Genomic DNA, 16715 nt, shown 5'->3' on the forward strand with positions numbered 1-16715 from the left:
TCTTCAGATTAAGTGATTTAGAAGCCCACGAATATACACCCCAATAAACTGCTGACTTAGAATATCACTAGAACATGGCAGAAACTGTGTTTAAGAAAAACTGAATTACTCAAAACAATTATATAAAGCAACTTCAAATTTTACCACTGATGATGTTCTATTCTTAAGGAAAACATATGCTTACATGAATTAATGTATTTCCCATCTCCCAGGAACACTGCCTTAAAAAAACAAAAATGCCCTTAGTTTGCTGTGACAAAGCAACTAGCCAGTGTTTTGAAGCCATCAGGTACCCTGTGCTGCTCTCACGGTGAGCAAGAACTCTACAATAGCAAGCTTTTTTCTCCTTCCTTTGACTTCCTTCTCTTTCCCCACTACCCAGGCTTGCATGACCCTTTAATTCCCTCTCTCCACAGTGATGCAGCCTTTCCTTCTCTCTTACACGCCCAGGTCAGCACCACTTCTGAATAGAGTATACTCATCAACATCCAACAGACATGAAGTCTATTTATTGCACTTACACTATCATCAAAACATCATTTGGGCATGAAGAAATACAGAAATATTTAGTCTTGAGGTCCAGCAACCCACAAATTTGCAAACCGGAAGGCAAACCAAGGTCTGGTCTTTTAGTCTTCCCTGTGTTTTGGCATGGTGACAGCCAATAGCCAGCAGCAAGCCCTCTACACCTGAGCATTCAGCCAGAAGGTACCTGGGGGCCTGTGGGAAACAGGGAAGGGCAGGAGGGGAAGGGGGTCTGTTGAATATGGGCTGTCACCATGGCCCAAAACGCACGTTTCAAGCCAACACCTCTGCACACTGCCGAGATTATTTCGCTTTTAGCAGAGTACATTTTACAAACAAGCAAAAGTAAAGATTTTTAGATCGGCACAGCTGACGAGTGGCAGGATTAACTTCTCTCCACCGTCATCTAGCAGAAAGGAACAACCCCTCAGCAGGCGGTCACAACAGCCCACTCTCGGGGTCTGACAGTCCCTGAAAAGCTGCCCAACGCCTACTTCTCGTGTACTCAGCATCGCTTTACGCGTAAGAAATCGTAAGCTGACATGAAGCGAGGGGATCCAGCCAGGGCACGCGTAAACAGCACGCTCAAAGACCAACGCAAGCGCGCCCATTCCCCAAGCCGCCGCCGTGCTCCCATGCTGATGCTCTCCCGAGCCGAGTCGCACTCCGACGGCCGCCCCGCCCCGCGGCCCCTGCCACCTCCCGCAGCCACGGCCACTCCCCCATGCGGGGCGGGGCGGCCGCTCTGCGCACGTCTCATTCCCTCCCGGCACGGACGTAGCTCTATAACGTCACCAGGAACGGCGCCTTTCCGCCGCCCGCCCTCCGCGCACGGAGCGTCGAGCCTCGCGCCGCCGCCGTTGCGGGAACAAAGGAGGGAAGCGGCGGCGGCGGCGCCGCCAGCTCCGCGCCCGCCGTCCCCGTGGTCCCCGCGGTCCCCGCGCTCCCGACAGCCCCTCGGAGCCACAGGCATCGACTTCTCCGACACTCACCGCGGGGTCTCAGGACCCCGCCGGGAACAGGTAGGTGGAGAGCGGTGGGCTGGGCTGGTCTCTCCAGGGCCCTCACGTCAGCGAGGGATGACCGGGCCTCCCCGCGGGCGACCCTGCCGCCTTTCCCGGCGGCCTCCTGCCACCCGGCCCTCAGCACGGAGGGTGGCCGCGGGCCAGGCCGGTGCGGGGCAGCGCCGGCGGCGACGTAGTGAGCTTTTCCTGGCCGGCGGCGGGGCCTGGCGGCGGCCGGCCCCGGCGTGACTCAGGGGTTTGCAAGGAGCGGCCCGGCGCCGCCGCCCCGCCGAGGAGCTCCGGCCAGCGTCGCTGCCCCTCATCCCGGCAGCCTCCGGGTCTTTTGTGTTTCGGTGTCCGAGGCGGGGGAAGGGCACGGGGGTAATTACGACGTATCGCGCTGCGGGCGCTTGGCAGCGGTTCCCCTTTTGTTTGACTCGCCCATCCCGTCCACCGTACCGATCCCTCCACCCCGCTAGCCCCGAACGCGGCCGTGCAGGGGCCAGTGCCCCAGGTAGCCCCGGTGAAGCCCCGTTTTGTTGTGTTGTCGTGTTTCTGTTGTGTAATTGTGGTAACTCTTCGAGGAGAGGATGTTGAGGTAAGAAAGTATTTGGGATAGCGAGTCCATTGCTGACGGAGTTCCCGGGTTTTATGGTTGATTTCGCTGCACGTTGAGGTGTTTATTTACTTCGTGACGCTAAAACGGGGGCTCACCAGGCGGGAGCGGCGGGCCCTGCGGGAGGGAGCCGGGCCGTGCCCGCCGCTGCCGGGCTGGCCCGGCCGTCGCCTCGGGGGCGGAAGGGCAGCTTAGGTGCGAGGCCCGGGTCGCTGTAGGGATTTACACTCCCTGCCGAGTTTTGCTGGGAGCGGCGTGAGGTGCTGTTGGAGATAACTCTTTGGCTGAAAGGGCTGCTTTTCCTGTCGGGAGGTCCCAGGGCTAGGAAGGAGAATCCCTGAGGATAAGATCTGCTCGTGTTGGTGGCAGAACGAGATCTTTTTTTGGGGTTCATGGGTTGTTGTTTGGGGTTTTTTTCTCCCATTACAGGCGGATGGTTGGGTTTAACCACCCACCCGCAAGGTTGTGGGGTGCATTTGTGAAACAGCGGCCGCCCGCCAGGCCCGCGGTCGCACCCAGCCGTCCTCTTTGCGCGCTGCCGGCGAAAATCGCTGTTGGGAGATGATGGGCTGGTGATGCTGCACTTTGTAGATGGAATTTCATCATCCGCACTCCCCGCTCGCCCTGGGAGGAAGAGGGTAATCGGATTTCGCCGCCTCCTTCTCCAGCCGGGACTCGGCGGGCCGCGGGCGATATAAATAGGGGCTGATTTCAGCGGCCGGCGGAGCGCCCCGGCCGCGCGCAGCCGGCTGACAGGCGGAAGTGCCAGCATTCGCCCACGTGACGCGCGGCGGCGGGCGGGCCCGCTCGGCTGCGGGGGCTGCTCTCGCGGTATCAGGGTCAGCCGAGGTGAGTGCGCGGCCGCTGGTTTCAGAAGCAACACAGGTGACGCCCGGCGCACCTTCCAGAGCCGGGAAAAGCGCGACTTCTTCGGCACTGGGTAACAACAGTTTCACCTTTCACTTGGGGGCATGCGTTTCACGTAGCGGAAGAACGTGCTGACCGATAAGCCAAGAGACTCTCCTTTCTAGTAGGTTAATACTAGCATTAGCACCTAAAGCTAGATTTAGTGAGTGCTGAAACCTGTTTGCAACATGCTGATTTTGGAAGTGGAGCAAGTCAATTGAGGGTGGTGGCAGTTTGATAGTGCTGTGAGCTTACCTGCTTAATAAAAGGGGAGAAGTTCAGTCTTTATTTGCATTATGTAGACATGGGCCTACAATAGAGATGACAAGATTTTTTTAGATTTCTGTAGTTGAGTCGTGATTTCTGGTGTCTCCCGTGACTGGTGTGTATGATGGTAAAACTGTATCAGAATAAGTGTGAAGCTATTTTGTAGTCCTGAAGGGAAACTATTTATACCTGGAAGGTGTTATAAAAGCATAAATACTGCAGCTATTTATAGCTGGAAAATGAGGTCCCGTGACTATCATCAGGCAAACAGATTAGTGTTGCTTCTTTACTTTCTCCTGCTGTGGGTTTACTTTGATCCCAGAAATTTGGTTGAACTAGACAAAGGCAAGCTACCAGTTGCAGTTGTCATACTAGTGGAACATAAGTTTACTACTTGCAGTGTGGGTTTTCTTAGTTAAAATTAGTATTTCTGTATACACTATAGCAAATTAGTTTTCAGCATTTTTGACTTCTCACAAGCATTAGCAGTCAAATTTCTCTTACTGTGACTGTTCCGGAATAGGAAGTCAGCAATCTAGAAATTACGCTAAGATGTCTACAGGTGCCATGTACAGTGCTTTTACTAAATTTAAATTTTGGGAGAAGTGTTCTGACATGTTCTCTATTTGTAGCAGATGGCTTGATTATTGTGTTCCAGTTTTACTACCCTTGGGAATCAAGGATTTGGCTGCTATTCAGTTGTTCTACTAACCTTGCTTTGCAGAGGTTAACCAACAGTGAAGGTGAAGTATTTTTATTCCTAACTTTTGCAATTCATGGCAGACAGTTTGTGTTGTCTGCCTTGCGGAGGCCCAGAAGTCTTGCTCTAACTTTATTAAGACAAATTATTTAACTGGCTTTTTGTTTTGTTTTTAATATGTAGGCTTGTAATAGAATATACTAAACAGTTTAAAGTTGTTAATTACATTTCTCTTGGAAGAGTGGGACTTGACCTAAACTTGTTTCAGAAATGCTCTTTAGATTCTTGGTTGAAGGACTTGTTGTACATGTGTTGTTGCCAGTTGCTGCTCAGTATCTGGTTTAAAGCAATTTAAGCAGTGTTCACTGCCTTGTTTTGGAAACTCCTAAAGATGGGAGTACAAACATTAAATGGCTGCTACCAATACGTTAGGTATTTTTATTGTTTGACAAATGTACTGTAAGAGTAGGAACTGCTAATAGTGGAATTAGCATCAAAATGATCCAAGGTCAACATTACTGAAAATGAGGCTCTTCTACCCAGAGTTGGGGAAGAAATAAGCTATGTTATTTGACAAAACTGTTTAGTAGATGTGAACTGGGTCTTGCTTGTTCTGCATACCCCTGTTAGTGCTCAGAGATTGGTAATAAAGGGCGTTTTTGGCTATCAAATTGTATTTGGTCATAACCTGCATGTGCAGCTCAGCACCCAATAAGTATATTATTTTTCAATATGGTGACACTTTTTCTTATCTTAAGGGTTCATAATTATGTTAGCTAGCAATACAATTGCAGTACTGAATGGTATATTAACATTCATATAACACTCTTTAAGAATGCTGATATCACTTTTGGGGGCCTGGGTGAGCAGACATATTTAATTCTATAACCATGTAATTGATTTTGGTGATATGCCAGCTCCTAATGCAGTTCTTGGTTTTATTTACAGCATCGAGATGACTCAGGAGACAAACCAGACCCCAGGGCCTATGCTGTGTAGTACAGGATGTGGATTTTACGGAAATCCTAGGACAAATGGGATGTGTTCTGTTTGCTACAAAGAGCATCTTCAGCGACAGCAGAATAGTGGTGGTAGAATTAGCCCAATGGGTAAGGGTGTGTGTTTCTTTTTCTTTTTAATTATGCCTTTAAAATAAGACATATGGAAGATGACAAGGAATCCCAGAACATATTTCAGGAGGACTTCTGAAAACTATGTACTAAAACAATGAATATAAGAGAGAATACTACGGTACATCACAGTAAAGATAAAAACACATTGCTGTGTAGTGTGTTCTGGTCCACTTGGCATTCAGCCATGACTTGCTTTCCACTTAGCCTGTTCTATTAACATGCTCTTATACAATCTCTGGATTTTGATTGTTTGCTAACAGTATAGGCTGTATATAAGTAAGAAGTAATTTGCAGTAGCCAAGAAGACTGTATGCAGATAGTTCATAGCTGTATACGAGACTATTTGACTAACATATATTTTATAATTTGTTCATTACTAACTTGTTAAATTCTTGTTACATAGGAACAGCCAGTGGTTCCAACAGTCCTACCTCAGATGCTGCATCTCTACAGAGAGCAGACACTAGCTTAAACAACTGTGAAGGTGCTGCTGGCAGCACATCTGAAAAATCAAGGTAAGATGAAGGTATTACTTCAAGGTTTAAATGGCCTATGAGTGTGCAGCAAGTTGAAGGCCTGCAGCAATTCTGCCCTGTTATAGTGAGTTTCTGCAGAGGAAAAAAAGGACAGTCTACCAGACAGTGCTTTTTAAATCTGTGTAAATGAGCTCTAATTAAAATATTTGGTGTTGCACTGCTACATTTAAAAAATTGTTTTTGATTTATCTGGAGAAATATTTGCTACAGGTTTGCCTGTTTTCTTCTAGGGAAACTAAAAGTATAAAATGTGTTTTGAAGATAGTAGAAGCAGAGGTCAGGAACATGTATCAGTAGAAATTGTACAGGTAGTTTATTAATGGAGCTGGGCAGTTTAAGCTTTTATTTTGAATGCAAAACTAATGTAAATTATGTGTTTCACTGTACTTAAACAGAAATGTGCCTGTTGCCGCTTTGCCTGTCACACAGCAAATGACAGAAATGAGCATTTCAACAGAGGATAAAGTAACGCCGAAAACAGAGATGGAGCCAGGTGTGTTTTGCAGAGTAACACTGGGTACAACTGGTGACTTAATAGAAGCCAACGGTTTGTTTACTTTCAAAGTAGGCATTTCCTGTTATGGTGATGGTCTTGAGGGACTGTTAAGATGATTGTTCAGGATGCTGTAAGAATACTCTCTCATCAGAGTCAAGAAGAAAGGACTAGTGCCACAATAGAGTTTTAAGATGCATGTTCAGTGTCAGTCAAACAATTGATACCTGGGAGGGAAGTTTTGTCTCCCAAACCTTTGTTTTAAAAAGTAAGGCACTCAAAACTTGGATTTGGGCAAGTTGTTCAGTTTTGAAGTCAAAATGTTGAGATTTCTGTGTATTAGCTAGTAGTATAATTCCTGCTGACTTACGGCAGTCAGAATGGTTTGTTGTATTCGGAGAACAGAGTTCTTAATAAATTCAGTTCTACAGAGGAGTGAGGCTGTGGAGGAAAGGAATACATGGTTTAAAGATACTAACAAAAACTGTTTAGGGTTCTTGAACTAACTGAGTAATCAGACACAACCAAAGCATTGTTCCATAGATGTAGTATACTTGCAGCCTTAATTACTGGGTATGAATTTAAAAGCTTTATTCTTGTACTGGAAGGCTGGAGCTGTAGTAGTTAAAATTTAAAGTGTAAACTAGTTCTTGGAGGGAGGCAGGAAGGGGCAGCTTTCTTAACTACAACTAGTAAGTGATTGAATTCACATCATTTTGTTCAAATGGGTATCAACATACTTGTTCCTACTTAGACATACCCATACTTTTTTATTTGATGGTTCTGAAACAGTCTTGAAACACTAAAAGATGTTTAGTAGGAAGTCTGTTCACTCGTGCGGAAGATAAATTTTTTTCAGTTTTGAAGGCAGTGAGGTGAAAATTGTGTAAGATGCTGCTCAGCCCTATATGAAAATTATTTTTCTCTAGATATATCTTTGCAAGCAAAACCACTCTAACACCTGATATTTAATTGCTCAGTATTTGTACAGAGGACTTTACCATTTGCAATAGGTCATGCTAAGTCAAGATTCTGTGATGTGAACTGAAGTAGTTACGCAATATATTGGGTTTTCCGTTATGTATAGAATGAGAGAAGATTTTTGCAGGTATTGACTTCCTATAACTGATGTAATCTGAAAAGGCTTTCTGTATGTAACTGAGAAAGAATTTAGCCTTTGCTACAGTATTTATAAACCCATCTTGCCTTGTTATGAATTCCTACCTGAAATGTGGCAAGCAGGAAAGAGGAATACATAAAATGGTAATGTGACTTCACTCTTATTAGAACTGGCAGTGGGAATTTGTCCTTTTGCCAGGTGTAAAGGACAATCTTCAGTTACTGTTGACATATTACTTGCTTTTCAGGTATTATGGGTCCACTGTATGATAGGTAGTGTCACACAGCACTCTGATTAGAATGTGGGGGGAAAAAATCCAAAAGCAGTTCAAGGTACTTAGGTATTGCTGTAAATAATATCACAGGTAGAAACCAGTAAAAGCTGTCACAAGCTTGAGTAGAGATCACTGGAAAAACTACCAGAGAACATGAACTACCAGAAAACTTAGACATGTCTGGCAAAAACTTTGTGCAACTTTTTGAGTACATATCTGTAAATCTGTGAGGCAGCCTCAGTTGCTGTAATGTTTGAGTTCCCATTTAAGTGTTATGATTTGGCATACGTTAGTGTCTGTATTCCTAGGCTTTGCTGGATGTTTAAAATACACAAAGTGTTGGCTGTATTCAGTGGCACATTGATCTCTGTCTTGCAGGCAGGAGATGTTGGCCTAGACTTCTTATAAAAATTCCTGTCACGCTTGATCTAGTTGCATTTTTCTTCTCTTCCTTTTTCTACCACCATCCAATGTGTTGGTCTCTTCTCTCAAGGAGGAACTGAAACAATGGTAAATAAATCACATTGCCTCATAACAGCAAAGCCTAATACTTTCTGTAAGGTGTAATTCTCTATGATGATGCTACAGTCATGGAATTGTTAATGAAAACATAGCCTAGCAAACTGAATTTCATAACCAGCTCTCAGATAGTAACAAATCATGAATAAACAATGCAGCCTTCAAGCCAAGTGTCTTGTTCTCCTTTTAGTGTCTTCAACAGTATTAAGTCATATTCTCTTCTGCCAGATTTTCATTAGCAAATGAAATTCTGGATATTTCCCTTACAAGCCAGAAAGTTAAAAATAGAAAAATAGAATGGTCAACTGATATTTTTTTTAGCAGTCTGTAGCATAAAATTATACTTGTTTGCTGTAGGAATTTAAGCAAATGACTTGAAGGTGGTGAACTTGAGAAGCATGAAACAATGAAGCTTAATAGGCTTATTTTTCTTGTTGGATTCTCCTTCAGAACATATCTGATGCTAAGACAACTAATTGTGTCTTAACATTTGGAGGAAGAAAGGCATGATGGATGTAACTGACCTGTTTGGTTGTAATTCACATGTCTAATATGCTCTGTTTTCTTGTAACTTCTAGTCTCTTAGTTCAACTTACTTGTTTGTTGCAATTTTATAATTGAATCATAGCATGTCTTTGCAGTTCTGTATCTGAACTGCTCATCAGCCAGAGAAATCTAAAAGCCTTTATGTCCAAGCTCATATTCCAAAGTGGGCATTACTTACAAAATACTTTTTATAGGTAAACACCTTTCCATGTGTTATGCTATCAGAGCAATAGATTACCAAGTTGGTAAGGCATAGTGGAGCCTCTCCTTAAGAAATGCAGAGGTTTTTTTAGCAGGTATTCAAGTTGAAATGAAAGACCCGTACAAGGAAGATACTTGAGTTACATAGTAAGCACTAAAATTAAAATGTTATTTGAAATAAGTATGTTTAAACAATCATTATTTCAAGCATATAATATTTTTAGCATTTTCTTGTGCTTTTGTAAATAATTATCTTGCTGAATGATGAGTCTGCAGTCAGGTCTGGCAGTGTTTCCAGACATAATTAGTATCAGCGTGTGTATCAGAGGTTTGGGTGGGGTTTTTGTTCCATGTTTTTTTGTGTTCTTTTTTTTTTTAAACCCAGTAATAGCTCTGTTTTAGGGAGTAGTATGATTAGCTGTCATTTTGTGAAGCCACAGCTGCAGAGTAGCACTACTTATAAAGAAAGTGAACCAGAAATGGAACTGATTACAGTCTTGTGTAAATTATGTATTTTAAAATCTGAATACTATTAACTTACTGTATAATTCCATTTATGTTGTAGCTTACCCCTTCTGTTCCTGAATTAAGCAGCTTCAGAAGACAGCAGGCAATGCTGGTTGGCTCACTTGTCTCTTGACTTTCTACCAAGCTAATATGATTAGACTTATTTTACAGCTGTCCTGCACTCAGGTTGAGACCCTACTAAGGGTTACCCTCGCTTATATTATAGATAGAACTAGTGTGTTTTATGTGTGTGTACAGTGTGTTGCAGGAAATGTTGTAAGATGCTGAGTAGACAGCTTATGAGATGGTAGGCTTAATGTGGTAAATAGGTGTTGCTCCTTAGATCTTGTTGTAATGAGTGCCTTGTTAATTCTGATGTATTTTTGACACATGGCTATAATATTTTAATCATGTTGATATCTGTAGATAGTTCCTTTCTGGCTGTTGGTAAAATTATCTGATATAACAACTCTGTCTTGTGTTGAAAATAAATAGCTGTCTTCATGTTTTCCATATCTGCTGTAGCTTCAGTAGATGCCCCTGACTGAAGCAATTCTGAAATGGAACAAGTAGTCCCTTCTGATCCTTGAAGCTGTCCAGCTTGGAGAATAAGATGGGACCCAGCTGTTGGTCCTGTGCTTTTTGGTGATAGGGTGCTATTATTATTTTAACAGAGGTATACTATGGACATCAAGTCTGCTTGGTGACAAACCATATTTATGTGGGATACTGAAAGTGGGGTATCTTTAAATTGTATTAATCTGACGGTAAAGCTCTTCAATATACCTGTTAGAGTTGGGCATGTAGGAGATGAGTTACAGAACATTTCTATTCCTTTTCTTTGACATAAAAATAAACATGATGGAAATTTATTCTGCTGCCTTTCATCATGGACACTGGGGTAATTCCTGAAAAATAAAGTATTTAAGTTCAGGAATCTCGATTATGCGTAAGTATTGTCTGTCTTTTCAGACTAAAATTTTATATATGAGTCCATTGTGTTAACACCCAGTATAAGGACTGCACTAATCTATCATGAAGCTTTCTAGTTCAGTAATGCAGAAGTGCAGTCTTCTGATGTACCTTTCAACTTCACCTTTTTTCTCTCTTGTTTTAGTTTTTCCCATTCTTCCATGATGGGAGTCAGGAGTTAGCTTAATCAATTCAGAATGCTTAAGTCAATCTTTTTTGTGCTTTCAACACTTTGTTCCACTGGTATACTTACCATTTACTAGTACCACGACAGGCATGCAGTTTAAGCTGTTTGAATCTTATTTTGGTTGATTTTTGTTTAGTTAGAGAAGCTTCTAAAAACTTATTGATATTACTTTAGTAGACCTTTCTTGTCACTTCTGATATGGGGAGGATTAAAAAGTAAGATTACGTCATTTTCTTCAGGTTTTGTTCAGCAGAAACATTGGATTAATTTCTTTTTAGTGGGAAAACACCTACAGTAGGTGTGTTCTTTTGCAGCAGCCATACTAATTCACATAAGGAAAACTACTGTCAGTTTTGAAAATGCTGTTTTTGGAGTGAATTTTAAGTTCTGGTCTCACATAGTCACTGTGGCTTGATAGTTAGGCATCTGAGCAGCTTGTAGGACATTTCTGCTGTTGCATGTGACTAAAGTCTCTCATCAGTGGCCTTGCTGTTCCCACATACCTTTTGTAAAGATGCATCTTCAGGCTACACGTGAAGGAAATTTTCCCAAATTCATGATGAAATGCCTGTATTTGTGCAGGGTTTTTTCAGGCAGCTCTCCAATACTATGATTATGTTAGTCTTTATTAGGTTGGTGATAGTCATCTTTGTGCATGGTGGTTATGCATCTTACAATGTCTACAGTTAATAATTTAAGATGAAAATAGTAGTTAATAAAAGCCCAGTTCTGAAAATCTGTTGCTTTTATGTTGTGTTTTTCTTTTTTGTCCTTGTAATAGAACTGGTCTGGTAAAATTCAAGTAAAGTAAACTTCATCCGTTAATATCGTGAACCAAAGGTTGAGAAGGAAAGGACCACGGTGATGGACAGGGGTACATGCTAAGGGAAACTCAGTTAAAGTGACAAAACCTGTTTTAGCAGTGAGGCGTTTGCTTCATCTGAACACTGTTACTGAGGAAGCAGGTCTACAGGTACCAGTAACCGCTATTTTCCAACCTTCAGCATTTGTTCACTTATTCGTGGTGATCATACAGCAATCATTGAGAGCACTCTGCCTCTGTAACTTGCAGCATAAAATGAATTTAATATATGGAGCACTGGAATTGTACTTGCCCAGTTGGATTTGGCTTCTGTGCTAAAGGAAGCCTGTGACAAGCCGTTGTCAGGATAGTATCTGAATTTATATTAGCTCCTGATGTCATGGCAGAACAACTACAATCTACAGTATTTTTCATCTGAGCCACAGGCTGATGAAAAAGGACTTTGTTCTGTGCTTTAAGTAAGAGGCATGTTAGGCAGCTTTGTCCCTGTCCTAGCCACTACTCAGAAGCATATATACATGATAAAATCTTATAATCAGGCTTTGCTGACATAAAAGAATAGGAGAATCCTTTATTCATGGGGAGCAATACATTGAACGTTTTAATTATGATTTAGGGAGCTTTGTCCCATCATGTCTTGGGACCTTTTAGTGCCCGTTACTGCGTGTTGTGTACTGCTTTTTCTTCTTGGAACATGTTTTAGTTGTGGGGTAAGGGTCATGGTAGCAGCCCTTTCACAAAATGTGCCACTACAGATTCTTAGGTTCACTTTACAGTTCCTGGGTTGTCAGTTGTCACAGTTTCTTTATGCAAGCAAGTAAGTATACCTGTAGTAGCTGGTAACATTTTCCCTTAGAAGGATTTGTTCTTAGTGTCTTTGTTTTGTGGTAGAGTGATTTACTAGGCTATTTCTTTTCCTTGGTGATTCCTGGGAAGTTGCTATTTCTGTTTTTCCTTCCTTGTTGACATGTTAGGCAGTGATAGAGGTTGTTCCTCTACTTTTTCTCTTAGTGCATGTTTTGGGTGACTTTAATGATTTAAGTCATGACTGATTTACTGCTTCTTCTGCATTTTATTTTTCATCTGATTGAAACAGTATGCATGCTCCCAGGGCTCATAAATCGGTTCTGCTGCAGATGAAGCTTCCCCCTGGATAGTAAAGTGTGCAAGCATTTCTGGTTCCTCTATTTCATCTCCCATGGTTTACGATTAACATTTCATTTTTAAACAAATTAGCAGTATAACATATCTAAAAGGCCATAGCTGATGGCCATTAACCAGGTTGGATGATATCCAGCAGGTTTGCACTATTTGTGATATTGCTGGTCTTCAACCTGTTTTTTGGTTGCAGGCTATCGAATAGATTACCTGATACTGAAATCCTTGAGATTTAAGGACAAGTTCAGAGGATCATATCTGTTCATCTAGAAAATGTTGATTAACAAAGAAATTTTCTCAAAAAACTAAAATCAGCAGCAGAGTTTACTGTAATGGTGCTTTTTGGAGTAATGATTGTAGTGCTAGTGCTGTACTAGAATAGTTTTCTTATCCCTCAGACTTGGCAAAATAGCACTAACACTGAACTTCCCAAATTAAAACAAAAAAAGCTATGCAAGGTGACAAAACAAACATAGTATGTAGCCTTATTTGTTCATTATGACTGTTGCCATAAGTAAAATATAAGAAAATATTAGCAACTTGTTTTACTACATTATCTTTTTTGGTGATGAGCACTGAAGGTTTCTTGTTGCCTCTGAGAGCTTGTCACTCAGTTTATTCTATGATGCATTTTGTAGTTTGTTCCATTTTAGAACAATAGATGTCATCATACAGCTGGGAGTGTTCAGGAAAGCGGTACCAGGAGCAGGTGTTGAAGTTGTATACAAACACACCTTACTCAGCTTTCCTCTGTTTCAGTTGGGATATATGGAGGATATTAAAGTTTATTTGATTGATTGAAAGAATACTTTTTAAAACTAAATGAACAGGTTTGCAAAAGGACAAACTTTTATCCTTCAGGCAACTTAAGAGGTGACTCAGGTTTGTCTGAAGGTATTCATGACAGGCAAGTAAAAAATTACTTATTTTAACTATACCTGCTTGAACACTAAAGCTGAATATGGTACAAAAATACAAAAAATAGTCATTGTAAATCTGCACTTTGTTCTTTAAATTACTAAAAGCATTAAAAACGTGAGGGCTCTTTTGTACTATGTGTGTTTTGTAATTGGATTCTCGATGTGTCACAGGATCAGTGACTCAGTAGCTGCTCTCTTGGTGAACTGTTTAGGCATTTGACTTCACAAGCATAGTGGCAGAGTAACCCAGTACTATGACAGTAACACATTACTGAATTTCATTTGCTTCTAAAATATGTTCCTATTAGTTGTATTCTCTAAAGTTGTATTCCCACTGTTTAGCAACTTTTAGCTGTGACAATATTGTTACTGTTTCAGATGAAATGTTACTTGATCATATGAGGGGTTTTTTTAATATTAAATTTGTACATAGAACTTCTGCAGTGCTTTTCAAGCCCTTAACCACAGTATACACCTATTTAGATGTAACAAATAAGTGCCTTACATTTTCTAGCTGGTGGAACTGTGAGGAAAATCTGATTCGTCTTGAATAGAGCCAAAAAGGAAGAATAGAGTACCTAGACTAGTCTACAAAATGTAAATCAGGAATAGGGATTTCTGTGTAGTACTTCAGAGAACAAACATCAGGGTCCTAGGGGGAATTAATCCTTAAGTAATACACATGCTAGTGAATAGCTAGTGAATTCAAGAAAAGGAAATTTAACCTCTATTTCCTTTCCTTGCTTTAACAGTTGTTACTCAACCAAGCCCATCAGTTTCTCAGCCAAGTACTTCGCAGAGTGAAGAGAGAGCTCCTGAACTGCCCAAACCAAAGAAGAACAGATGTTTCATGTGCAGAAAGAAGCTTGGACTTACAGGTATGAAACACTTCATCAGTTTTGAACAGATCTGTATGATGTTTCCTCTTGCTAGATTAAACTTTATTAAATGTCTGTAGACATTAAACTTACTTACCTCTTCAGAATCCAAACAACTTAGTACAGCTCTTTGTTTTTCTCACTCTGTCTGTCAGAGTAGACAAACATACCCCCTTTGTAGTGACTAAGACCTTAATTTACAACTTAATTAAATATGAAGCTTCCTAGTGATGTTGCTTATTTTTCTGTGTACAGGAATTGACTGCCGATGTGGAAACTTATTTTGTGGACTTCACCGTTATTCTGACAAGCATAACTGCCCGTATGATTACAAAGCAGAAGCTGCAGAAAAAATCAGGAAAGAGAATCCAGTTGTGGTGGCTGAAAAAGTCCAGAGAATATAAATTAACCTGCTGTGAAAAGACTGACTTTTTGTTTTGTTTTGAATATATCCTAGGAAAACACGGAAGAGCAGGTGCATGGCCGTTTTCCTCTGTTCTCCAAAGTTTTACTTTCAGTCTTGTCTGTCTTCATGATATTTCAGAATGTTTGGGTGTGTGTTACAGGCAGAATTGGATAGATACAGCCCTTGAAAATATATATGCCCTCCCCAGAATTTAATTGGATGATCAGAAACCTGCACATGAATACACACATGCAGAGAGGACAGACTCTCTAGTTCACAGTGCCAAACAGATATATGCTATCTGTATGTTTGTAGCAGATCTGCTGTTTGAGATATGTTTGAGGTATATAATCATGGACTAGTGTTATGTGCCTGTTTTGGAGAAGGATACATCAAAAACGTTGGCAATGTACTTCTGTCAGTTAAAATCTCATTCTAATTTTAGTTTCCATGCTCCATTGTTTTCCAGCAGAATGTAAGCTATGTAGAGGGATCCAACAGCCCAATAAGATCATGGAATACCAGGTTGGAAGGGAGCACAAGGTTCATCCGTTCCAACCTTTCCTAGCAAAAGCACAGTCTAGACACGATGACCCTTTCCAGCTGAATCTTAAAACTGTCCAGTGTTGGGGAATCCACTGCTTCCCTGGGGAGATTGTTCCAATGGCTAATTGTTTTCATGGTAAAAAATTTTCTTCTTGTATCCAATTGGAATCTCTCCAGAAGTAGTTTGTACCCATTACTCCTCATCTTTTCCATGTGACTCCTTTGATGCCATATTTAAAACAGTCACTTATCAATTGCACTGAGAAAAATGGAAAAATCAGATTTATACGATAAGAAAATTATTTGGAAAAGATGATTGCATTAACTTTAAAATAATGAAAATAGATTCCCGAAGGAAATGTCCTGCTAAGCACTTATGAATTAGCCTGCAATAGAGTTGTCTGCTTTCCCTTGCATAGCTAAAAATGTTGTGTAGCACAATATTTTAAGATTGGTTTACAGAAAAACAAGTCACATATGTTTTTAGACATACCACAGCAGCTCTATCAAGCAACGTGTCTGACTAAGTTGCTGAAGTATTAGAGCTGTTTATTATTCATGTACTACTTAGGTTTTGTGTGCTCTGAGTTGAAAAGAATATTAGGAGTTTTTTTCCCTAGTTTTAAATGTTAACAGTTGCACCATTCTGCATGGAAAACCATACTCAACGTGGCTGCTGTAGACTTAAGTGGTAGCTGGAACCACTCTTGGAGGGCTGCTTTACCATTTTTAATTGTACTTGGGTATAGGACTGTAGTGTTCTTGGGTGTATTGCATGGGCTGCATTATCTACAGCATTGTACAGTAACAACTCTAGAAAAGGCAGTATACTTCACTGATGTTTGTCTGGTAATATCACTTCTGTGTTATAATGGAAGGGTTTTTTGTGATGTATGAGACTTGTGTTTTTTATATAAACAAGTACAGTTTAGACTAGTGTTGTGGTAATGCCTGTTTTCATCTGTAAATAATTACGTATGTACACAAGGGACTACTCCTGAACTTCTGACTTTTGTTGCAGTATTCATTCTTAGTTTTTACTTCACTATTAAAAGCAACAGGTTTTTGCTTCTAACTTTCTTCTTCTGAGTTATTAGATATGCAAACATGTACAGATAGTTCGTATTTATGTATTGCACATAATCATGCTACCCAGCATCTATGCTATATTGTATTATGTAAATAATAAAAATGTACAGAAGGAAATACTTCCTTTTGTGATAGTTCATTGCTTTTAGTTATTGCTGTTATCAGAAACTGACCGTGTAGAGGTTGAGGTGCAAAGTTCGTACTAAGTTCTTATAATCTTTATGCTTAAGCCTGCCTATGTCCTTATTTCTTGTTAGGATATACTAATGTCTTTTAAGATTACTTCCATGAGCAGCTGGAATACAGACAACTACTTGATGACCTGCCAAAAATGCTAGCAAACAACCATGTGCTTAAAGGGAGCAAAGGAAAAGATTGGCAATGAACTT

At 41.0% G+C, this 16715-nt stretch overlaps 1 protein-coding gene across 3 annotated transcripts; it reads left to right on the plus strand.

The window, feature by feature from the left end:
- The first annotated feature begins 1298 nt into the window (after nt 1-1298).
- Nucleotides 1299-16445, plus strand: ZFAND5 (zinc finger AN1-type containing 5). 3 transcript variants are annotated; one of them, XM_082075684.1, is made up of 7 exons: nt 1299-1547; nt 3951-4061; nt 4967-5133; nt 5555-5666; nt 6083-6180; nt 14160-14285; nt 14541-16445. In XM_082075684.1, exons 3-7 carry the CDS (start codon nt 4974-4976, stop codon nt 14687-14689), a joined length of 645 nt encoding a protein of 214 aa, XP_081931810.1. In that variant the 5' UTR covers nt 1299-1547; nt 3951-4061; nt 4967-4973; the 3' UTR covers nt 14690-16445. The 3 variants fall into 3 exon arrangements, with proteins under 3 accessions (XP_081931810.1, XP_081931809.1, XP_081931811.1); XM_082075683.1 differs by lacking the exon at nt 3951-4061 and having other exon boundaries at nt 1300-1547; XM_082075685.1 differs by lacking the exon at nt 3951-4061 and having other exon boundaries at nt 1302-1547; nt 4967-5127.
- Nucleotides 16446-16715: the final 270 nt, after the last annotated feature.

This window comes from Streptopelia decaocto (genome assembly GCF_964273445.1).
Source record: "Streptopelia decaocto genome assembly, chromosome: Z".
In the NCBI taxonomy this organism is placed as follows: domain Eukaryota; kingdom Metazoa; phylum Chordata; class Aves; order Columbiformes; family Columbidae; genus Streptopelia; species Streptopelia decaocto.